This window comes from Eutrigla gurnardus, assembly GCF_963514095.1.
Source record: "Eutrigla gurnardus genome assembly, chromosome: 7".
In the NCBI taxonomy this organism is placed as follows: Eukaryota; Metazoa; Chordata; class Actinopteri; order Perciformes; family Triglidae; genus Eutrigla; species Eutrigla gurnardus.
In genome coordinates, this window is record NC_139921.1 from 12735763 (window position 1) to 12746496 (window position 10734).

Sequence of the window (10734 nt, forward strand, 5' to 3'; positions counted from 1 at the left end):
CTGTAAAAACACATCTGCATTGCTCCCTACAGGCCTCAACGAAATGGGTGTGGCATCTCTCTCTCTCTCTCTCTCTCTCTCTCTCTCTCTCTCTCTCTCTCTCTCTCTCTCTCTCTCTCTCTCTCTATGCCTTATTCTCTTTTTCCTACACACACACACACACACACACGCACATTCTGTGAGGGAAGGACGGATGTTTTGCCAGCCTGCTCAATAAAGCATACATGTTTCTTTACCTATATTTAGAAGGTGTTAGGTTACATGGGGAGTGGGGAGTGGACTCTTCCTGTATCCTAACTGGCAAGAAAGAGCATGTAAAACCTGTGTGTGTGACGTAGCAGCTGCTGAATCTGGTTTGGCAGGATTTTTGAGGGAAGGGCGAGAGAGCAGAGACAGACAGAGAGAAAAAGCAGCGGAATAGGTTTCACAAAACTAAATTTAACTTTACTGTAGTACATTCATCTTTTGTCCTGCTTGTGTCGACATATTGGGTTTTGGTATTCGAGGCTGGTTTCAGCACTAGGTAAGTTTATCTTCTTTGGATCTTCATAAATGTTGTATCACATGCTTAAAAGTCATGACTGAACAATAAACAAAAGACTATAACTGGCAGTAATAATAAGATTATAATCTGAACATATGCTTAACAGTGACATTATTTGTCATTGTTTACCTTAAAACAAGATGAGATGAGACAATGTGTACAAATTGTTGTTCATGCCAAACATGTGGAAAATCACTGGGTTGATTCAACCTTAAAAAAAAGCAGTCATGTGAGTCATGTTTCCTTTTGCTACGTCTAAGACAGTGTCTTAAACAGTATGGCAAGAAAACATTTGGTTTTCATATAAACTGTAGATTCAGCACACAGACAAATTATTTAAGGAAGTTAGTCACGCAAAAAAATGGTCTCATCACAGCCTTATCATAATCAGAGCAGGGTGGTATGTGTCAGTTACTGAAAAAGAGTCTCACTGCTGTGAAAACCCACATTTATTTAGCCTATATGACTAAACTACATGGCAATAGAGTTTATCCAGAGTTTAACGTGTTAAAAACAAAAAGTCCTCAGTGGAGAGGCACTCCTGTTTTGTGAAATCTAAATATTTTACTTGTTTCTAAACAGGGCACGATCCTGCTCTGCTACAGAAACCATAGGCCTAAGGACAGGGTTACAATATCCCATATGAATTTTATTTCCTTTATTTTTTATTTCTTCATATGATGGGGCTTTAAGTATAATCATTATAGGAAAAACAACCAGGACAATATTGTATATAAAATTATGTTATACTTTCAGAGAAGTACATTAAAACTGACTCAAACTTGATTAAAGTTTTAGTGGCTCTTATTTTCTACACTTAAATCCAGATTTGATATTTGATATATTTGATATACTACAGCAAATACATAAACATGTGGTGAAATACTGAATGAATAGTGAATGAATGTTCATGTGTTTTACACCAAATTGACTGAAAATAAGTATATGTTACCATGGAAAAAGAGGAAGAATCTGTATATTGTCCAACATTAAAACCAGGAGCGTTCAATGGCCAACTGAGCACTGACAGTGGAGCCTACATTAGTGTTTTTGCAAGGACAACTATTAGGGCTATTTATTAAACACACAAACTCGATATCTAGGTAACATAAACTCTGAAACCACACATGTGCCAGGAGGTTTATGATTGAAGTTATATTCATACTGGATAGGCTGTTTCATTCATAAACCTCATTACCTTTATACACATCACATGCCATTGTTCCCCGTGTTCATTCAGCAGCAGCAGACAAGCACAGTGACTGAAACATCAGTGATGCTTACAGTTAGCACACACAGCAGCTGTGCAGAAATAATCTACAGTGTTGTTTTTTTTCAATTGCTTAAAATGTCTTATTATAACTTTATTCAAGTTCTACTATCTAAGTTCACAATCCTGGCTTCACACTGGTTTGTCTGCTGGTCATCAAGCACATTGGTTGTTCATGGTTGTTCATGTTCAATTAACACTTTTTTTAGATACAAATGTTTTGCATGAAATATAAATCTACACAGATTACGGTAGAGGGGGAGGAGTTGAATATTTGTTTCTACTTTTTTTAGACACATATAGGGGTACGTATGCATTTGTTGGAGATGTGGTTTTGATTCTTTATAATCTATGGTTTGAAGAATTAGCAAATGCCCAATATAGAGTAGCACCTTTACAAATGCTTTATTGGCTGGATTTGGATGAGCAGATTGATACCACTTTTCTTCTCTGGGCTGTGTAGAGTAGACTACATCTTGTTATGGCAGGGAGCGTAGCGAGAGTAGACCATCCAACAATGGTGGAGAACTGGCCCTTACAAGCAAAACAGATTGCAAATAAAATGCTGTAAAGTTGAAACTAGTGCCATTTGCTATGCCTTGAAAAGTCATGGCGATCTGCACCAAAATTATATTCCTATATTCTCCATTAACTAGGTATTGGACAACCTGAAGATTTCATGTCACAATTATCGTGGTCAAAATAATTGCAATTCACAATATTACCCAATAATCATTTCGATATGCTTAAAACTCTATTTCTAAACAAATATTTATATTACATCACAGATAAGACACACATCTTTTTTAAGTGAACATCCTTTTTAGTAAAAGACAATCAAAAACATTTTTTTTAGTTTTTTCAAGTCCCTCGTGCCGATCAACTTATTGGCAACGATGAAAAACTATAAATACACAACATTTAAAAACATTCAATTAAATGAATAATTTCTTATATTCTTTGGTATTGTATCATATACAGACATTCAATGATGATTGTTAACTAATAGGGGCCCATCATAACTTCCTTACACCACTGGTTATCTCCCCCTCATGACACGTCTGATGAGTAGTTGAACGGTTTCAGACAAGCCCATACAAGCTCGAGGACAGGCACAGCAGTTTCAGGTGCAGCCCCATTCACTATTCATGTAACTTGTTTCTGATGGACTGGGCAAGATGGCTAATTCTTAACCATAAGCCTTTCTTTGATCATATTGTATTGTAGCCAATAAGAAGGAATATCTAAGTTCAACACACAAGTACTTCAGCCATGATCTGTTTTATCTTGTCATAAGGAAGTGGAATCATAACCCTCTTTGCTTTCTTCCTCTCTGTTACAGGGTGCACTTGTGTCCATCACCTAGGCCAGTGAAGCAGCAGTGATGAACTGGTCGGGGCTGGAGAGTCTGTTGAGCGGCGTCAATAAATACTCCACAGCGTTCGGGAGGATTTGGTTGTCCATGGTGTTTGTGTTCCGTGTCCTGGTGTTTGTGGTGGCAGCGCAGAGGGTTTGGGGAGATGAAAGCAAAGACTTTGTGTGTAATACTCGACAGGTAAGTGGAAGAGTGGAAGTTTTTTTTACAGTGTTAACTTTTCTGTGACTTTACATTTTACTCAGTTTGTTGGAGAAATTAGTTTCCCACTACGAGGCATCTCATTCCAGTGCTAATGATGAAATCCGGTCAATTGAAAGGACTGTTAAGGGCTTGACCGTGTCAGTTTGTTTTGTTGACTTTATCTGGTAAAGAAACATTCCGTTGATTTTACACACGACTATCAGTTTTCTTGTGACTCAACAGGTGAAAACACTAATGTCTGCTGTGACTGTGCTGAACTAATACCCTTAATGTCATCAGGGTTATCTTGGATTGGGTTTAACACGTTCATTTTTATAACACAAAACCTGAGTTAACGTTCTAACTGTGTAGCAAAAGACACAACGAGTTCCATTATGGGAACCGTAGAATCCAGTGTTTATGGGGAATGCTAGCTTGACTAAAGAAAGGTACTGACTCCTTAGGCCTTTGACACATTTGTAAGCTTACGAAATTATCTTTGGTCAATTAAGTTCACATGCCAATGTCTTAACATATACAACACAGGGTAACCAGTAGGGAATCAGCATAATTGATTATAGTAGATCTTAATTAATATTGTCTTCTTTTAGTCTGTAATCCTTTTGAAATCAACTTGAATGTTTCCAGCCTGGCTGTACCAACATCTGCTATGACCACATCTTCCCCATCTCCCATATCCGTCTGTGGGCGCTGCAGCTGATTTTCGTCACCTGCCCATCATTGATGGTGATGGCTCATGTTAAATACCGCGAAGGAAAGGACAAGAAATATGTGGAGCTGCACCAAGGCTCTCACCTGTATGCCAACCCTGGCAAGAAGAGAGGGGGACTGTGGTGGACCTATCTGCTGAGTTTGGTCTTCAAAGCTGGATTCGACACATCATTTCTTTATATCCTGTACCGGATATACCATGGATATGACTTGCCCAAGTAATGCTTGTTACTTATATTTTCAGATGAAAGCATGGTGTTTATCATGATTTTAGTATGACAGAAAATGTGAACATTGAGGAGAGGGGCCAAGCTGATTATCTATTGAATTTCTATTCTTCTCTACTCTTTTCTTTAGGTTATCCAAGTGTTCACTGGAACCATGCCCCAACACCGTGGATTGCTTCATTAGTCGTCCAACAGAGAAAAAGATCTTCATGTTGTTCATGGTAGTCTCCAGCACGCTGTGTATCTTCATGTGTATCTGTGAGATGATTTATCTCATTGGCAAGCGCATCTCCAAATTGCTACGGATCCGCCACAACAATGAGAGGATCCTATTTGCTGATCAGCATGAGCTCACCAACATAGCCCCACCCAGGTCCCTGTATCATAAGACTGACCCAACACTGACAGAGAGCCAGCTGAGTTTAAACAGGAGGGAGAAGGTCAGAGAAGGTGGTATGACTACGACCCTCTAGGACTCAGGGGTCACTGAACCATGGGTTTGTTTCTAACGGGTGGCCACATAACAGGAACACAGGCTAGCAAAAGGACTGATAAAAGGGCCGATGCTGTGTATCGTGATCCTGTGACCCAGCTGAACATGAAACATCAATGACACTCTGTTGGAAGGATCTCCAACACTGGCTGGTTGTACGATGTTGAACACTGTTAAAAGCGGAGGTCTACGAGTGTTACGATGTTTGGATATCAAATTTCTATCTTTGTACCATAGATCTGATCTGCTTATTGCTGACTATATAAAGACACACATCAAGAGATGGTGTGTTTGTGAACATTCAAATTGATTGTTGATCACGAATCAAGTCATGTTACATGCAGTCTCCCATAATGAGACCTATCTCCACAGCACTGTGTCAGCACTAAAGAAAGGTCTGGCTCCACACATTAGCATTCTAGTAAGGGAGGGAAAAGTTTTGTATTTCTTAAACCCAATTACAATTGTCTTGTGAGGCGCTGAGCCCAGGATTCAGTGATGGCGCCCTTCCAGCACATGGGAGAAATTTGACGACCATGAGTCACACATTACAGGACCTTTCACCGGGAGTGTGTCTGGTCTCCAAACTATGTTTTGTCATGAAAACACACAGCGGCCTAATCATGCTTGCTGATGCTATCATCGGCACACATGCTTACATTATAGCCCGTTCCAACGTCTTCCCACTATTATCCCTCCGCTTCTGAAAATGCAGATTTCCTCTCATCCGAGGCTTTTGTCTGGAAGCTCCGGAAGCTGTCAGCAAGTAGAAAATCAGGGTGAAAGTTGAACTAGGCATAATAGGACCAAAATGCTGCTGGCAATTTGATGAGCGAATGCCCCAAGTTAAGTCTAGAGTTATTTATTCTGTGGTTCTTTGCAACATGGGAGATGGTCTAAATCTTATTGACCCATATAGTTCTATATTTAATGGCTTGTAAAATAAAAAGTGCCATGACTGTCTTTCTTTGCAGAAAGGTCAATTGTATTATTTTCCCCACAGACATGCAGGCTTTGTATCAGTATGATGCTGCTCCGAGATCAACTTACAAGAGAAAGGAAAGTCTTAATATTATGAAAAACACCTTTTCTCTGGTCTCCAACGGGCTGTTCAGATTCAGGTGCCGTCGTTACGTAATGAAGGCAGTCTTTTGCATAGGCCGAACTCCTCTGCGTGATGATAGGAGATATCAAACTTCACTTCATGACCGAGGTGAAGTTCGTTGTGTCCTGCGGTGAAATAGCATTGAGATAGCGGTGTTTCACAATGTCGTCGCTCAGAGCTAGACACGCGATTGTTCTGTTGTTGGTTGTAAAAATCAACATAAGTGCTTATATTCTGTCCCAGCTACAGAAGAACAAAAAAGAGACAGTGGTTGCGTTTCATTTTTAAAGTGTAAGTTTGGCGGAAATTGAAAATAAAGCTATTTTCTGAATGAAAATACATCAACTAAGCCGTGGAGGAAGTAATTATCGCTCATCACGCAGTTCAGAGCTAGCACGGGTCGGAGCTAGAGTCCAAAATCGCAAACAGTGGGTTAGCATGGGGCAGACAGCCACACGCTTTCAAAATCGCATTTTTAAACCACTAACATTGCTCAAAACAGCGCCAAACCTCGTCAGCAGCTTGCTCTGGGTGTCTACACATAAAACGAAGCACCAACAACTCAGTTCATGAACCCGAAGTTTATAACAGAAGACAGTTAAGAACACTCACCAATTCTACCCCTGCCAGCTCCTCGCGAAGGATAGTCCGTAAGTGTCGATTACCGAACGCAATGCAAAAGTGAAAGTGAAACTGAAGATTTCGCCCAGAATAAAACGAGTATACTTTTAAATTAGTGGCAGTTTGGCCAAATATAAGTTAATAACGGTGGGTAAAAACGTCGGGATAGTTTGTATACACTTCCAATCAGTTCAAGACAGCAGCCTTATCTGAAGCACATACATGTCACGCGAGATCTCACACGGGAACTCGTTCGGTAATCGACACTTACGGACTATCCTTCGCGAGGAGCTGGCAGGGGTAGAATTGGTGAGTGTTCTTAACTGTCTTCTGTTATAAACTTCGGGTTCATGAACTGAGTTGTTGGTGCTTCGTTTTATGTGTAGACACCCAGAGCAAGCTGCTGACGAGGTTTGGCGCTGTTTTGAGCAATGTTAGTGGTTTAAAAATGCGATTTTGAAAGCGTGTGGCTGTCTGCCCCATGCTAACCCACTGTTTGCGATTTTGGACTCTAGCTCCGACCCGTGCTAGCTCTGAACTGCGTGATGAGCGATAATTACTTCCTCCACGGCTTAGTTGATGTATTTTCATTCAGAAAATAGCTTTATTTTCAATTTCCGCCAAACTTACACTTTAATGACAATGTGCCAGCTACGTTTCGTGTTAGCTTGTATGTGTGTGCTAACCACTTCACATTGGACTGCTTCAGTAACAAGGGTCAGTACAAAGCTGTCTTTGCCTCGACACTGACCCTCGTTAAACGATCTGTCCCAACCATACGGGACCCAGCAACTTCACCTGAGCCACATAGGCGAGCCAAAGCGATACATCCACAGTAAACATTGGCATATGCTACCGCTAGCGTTAAGCCTCGGTTATGCTTCCGCGTAGGGATCACGCAATGGCCACGCAGTTGCTTGGAGACCAGTTCTGTGTTGGGTTTACGTGTCGAAATGCAATTCAATGCCACACCGGTAAAGGGCACTATGTTTTTTGTAAAGACCGACCGACCGAGACTCTTGACGTATATCGTCGTTAGCCTCGTTATAGCCTATTTGTTTACCTTCCGGCTTTAAACATCCACAATTTTTCAGAACTTGGTGTTTTATTTCTTTGTGCAAAAGCGACAAGGTGCAAACAATAAAACAAGGTGCAAACAATAAAAGTAGCCTATTAAAAGTTTAAATGGCGGTACTTATGAGTGGAAACCGGAAAAGCGGTCTCCAGCAGATGTAGTTAGCGGACCAATTACAGCCAATGCCGCTGCGTTGGTGTTGCGTTGGTGTTGCGTCACCTCGGCGTGCGTCTAGGATTTTTGGGAGGTGCACGTCAGGCCCTTGCGTTGGACGTGAGGGGGGTCCGAAAGGACGTAAGGGGTCCACAAGCCCCCTTGCGTCAACGCAGAAGCATAACTTGGGCGTTAGTGGCATCGGGTGCAGTCGAATAGTCAAAAAATAAGGTCCTAACTCCTATTCCTAACTCCTATTCCTTGACCTCTGGGGAAAACGTCACGGGGTTAAGGAAAGGTGATAGGAGAACTCAAAAGGAGTTAGGAAAAGTCTACCGCGGTGCTCAGAGAATCCGACCGGACTTTCACTAAGCTACGTCATTAAAACGCTGCCGCTGATGATTGACAGCTGATGATCGGCACCGGCGATTGACGTGCGTCTGCGCTGGAGAAACTACAATAATGGACTACAAAAAATGCGTCGTCCACTTCTCCACATGTTGGTTTTATAAACAGCTGGTTCACTGACCGGCTTCAGTTCCAGCAGCTCCTCCTTCCTGTTTGACCGGTTGCTTTATTTACGTTTCATTTATGGTTTTAGTTTCGTTTTTGTCAAGTTTGTAACATGATTGAAATAAAAAAAAAACATTCAATTATTATCACTGTCCACACATTTATCATCACTATTCCAATTACTATATGTCTGCATGAAAGTAACTGTTAAATATGCAAATAGGCATATCGTTTGTTTTCACGAACGGCCGAGGTGTGCAGCACTTTAAATGTTGCTCTCGCAAAGAATTGTGGGTCGATGTGATCTCCTTTCCTTTCGCATAGGAAGGTCCGTTGCATCCTATGCTAAAGGAGCTCTGAAAGGAAGCATTGGAGCTCCTTTCCTTTGCATTTAGAGAATCCGAACGGCTCTTATCATGGCGGCCACTTGTTTACTTCCGGGTCACTTCTTCAGTTAGGAACCTTCCTAAGCAAAAAAGACTATTCGACTGCACCCATCCTCTCTGTGGCTCTCCAGGTAGGTGATGACAGACGGAGCTCATTAGCATTTAAAGGTGCAGCCACAGAAACAGCCTGTTCTCGGGAGAACTATTAGACAGCTGATATTCAGGACCATGGATGGGTTTGGGGCAATGCATATCGAATACAGTGTTGTTGGACCTCAGACAGCTGTGTGGAATTGAGGAAAAACAGTATAATATGGCACATTTAAAAAATATAATTGGATTGGGGGAAACACGTCATGACCACACCTACTTAGGAGTAGGCGTGGTCATAGTACTTAGGAGTGTACACCATTTCAAATCATCGGTATAGGTTGTCATGCGGCATCTTTGTCATGCTAGTAGTATATTTGCAGTCAGATAAAAATCTAACTGGCATGCATTGTTGTCGATCTGACTAATCTTGAACAAGCCTGATATAAAAACAGGTTGTGTTGAAAAGATCCAGGTACGTTTAACATTTGGTATCATTAGAACACTTTCCAAGCTTTCTAGTTCACATGAATTCACCTAATCTTGAAACACAGGAAACAATCAGCCAAACTTCACATTCAACAGTGACATTAAGCTATGTTTTTTTCCAATATATTTCACAAAAACACATGTGAAATATGCCAGGCATGAAGGAATGTACAGCTATTAGTCAAGTTTGACTGACTTGCACTGGGGATCTCTGGCTGTTCGTGGCCACCTGTGGCCGTATCGGTGCATTTACAATGAGTAAACGTAAACAGTAAACATGGTCCAATTATGAACGACGAAGTATACCTTTATAAATAGTATAATTTATTTTTGTGCATCTTTATCAAATTTACAGTCACGGTTGAAGTCAGGAGCAGTAGACATTCATTTGCATAATTACCCGGGACATTGATTATAATGACAGTTTAGATTATATACTAGGCAAGGATATGGAATTTTTTTTTTATCCTTTATTGCATCTCCATTTGTTCTGGAAAGGTTATTAATTATAATTATTGTCTTCACATTATTTAGCTATCAAAGGATATATATATATATATATATATATATATATATATATATATATATATATACATTTTATAGTTGATTTTCAATACCCTAGAAATTACTTCACGTATGCTACACAGCACACGAGTGATTAGCAGGAAAACCATAACTACATTAACAATTAACAGTGAGCAAAGCAACTAAATTAAATTCAGACCTAGATCACTAATTGTACTCAATTGTATGACTTACACCTGTATTTTATATGAAAAGATATAATTTTATTACAGAATCAATAAAATCAATTTTATCAATCAAGATTTGGATTAAAACATGTCATTATGTTGCGTTACCTCTAGATGGCGGCATTCTACAAGTTAAATTTACAACATCGATCATTTATCGAGGTAAAAACACACATCTACCCATGCAGCCTTGTTGTGTATACAACAACGTGCCAGTGGCGTGTTTCAAGTCTTCTGAACCAGACACGGACCCAACGTTGCTGTGTTCGACTTCTTTTTAAAAAAAAACCTAAATCAATATTTTATTTGAATACCTATGGCTTGCCAAACACGAACAAATCAGCTTTCAGTGTAGATATAATTTCAGGAGAACCAGTCTTAGATTACAGCGATAAATGTTTCATCTACTCTCAGTTACAAGTCAAATCAATGAAAATGTGCGACGAGGATGGGATTCGAACCCAAGCGTGCAGAGCACAATGGATTAGCAGTCCATCGCCTTAAACACTCGTCTGATGGCCACACTAATTAATCTATTCCGACTGGTCATTGAAACAAAGCACAAGCCTTGTTGAAATAACGAGAGAATTAGCTAACTGAATACAGCCGTAATTTAGATGGTAACGCTTTACCATCTAAATGGATAAAATCATTTGGTGGGGAAGATATATTGATGATATCATTTTACTCTGGTCAGGTTCAAAAACTGAACTTCTTTCATTTCAT

The 10734-nt window shown here is 40.2% G+C and overlaps 1 protein-coding gene across 2 annotated transcripts; it reads left to right on the plus strand.

The window, feature by feature from the left end:
- Nucleotides 1-374: 374 nt before the first annotated feature.
- On the plus strand, nucleotides 375-8471 carry LOC311016403 (gap junction beta-4 protein-like). 2 transcript variants are annotated; one of them, XM_084014074.1, is made up of 5 exons: nucleotides 459-523; nucleotides 2874-2941; nucleotides 3157-3369; nucleotides 4021-4322; nucleotides 4462-8471. In XM_084014074.1, exons 3-5 carry the CDS (start codon nucleotides 3199-3201, stop codon nucleotides 4802-4804), a joined length of 816 nt encoding a protein of 271 aa, XP_083870200.1. In that variant the 5' UTR covers nucleotides 459-523; nucleotides 2874-2941; nucleotides 3157-3198; the 3' UTR covers nucleotides 4805-8471. The 2 variants fall into 2 exon arrangements, with proteins under 2 accessions (XP_083870199.1, XP_083870200.1); XM_084014073.1 differs by lacking the exon at nucleotides 2874-2941 and having other exon boundaries at nucleotides 375-523.
- Nucleotides 8472-10734: the final 2263 nt, after the last annotated feature.

Bases quoted from the DNA above. Each gene is read 5' to 3' on its own strand.
- LOC311016403 (XM_084014073.1), top strand. From the start codon at position 3,199: ATGAACTGGTCGGGGCTGGAGAGTCTGTTGAGCGGCGTCAATAAATAC. The intron at 3,370-4,020 runs GTAAGTGGAAGA...GAATGTTTCCAG, and splicing joins TTGTGTGTAATACTCGACAG to CCTGGCTGTACCAACATCTG. The intron at 4,323-4,461 runs GTAATGCTTGTT...TCTTTTCTTTAG, and splicing joins CATGGATATGACTTGCCCAA to GTTATCCAAGTGTTCACTGG.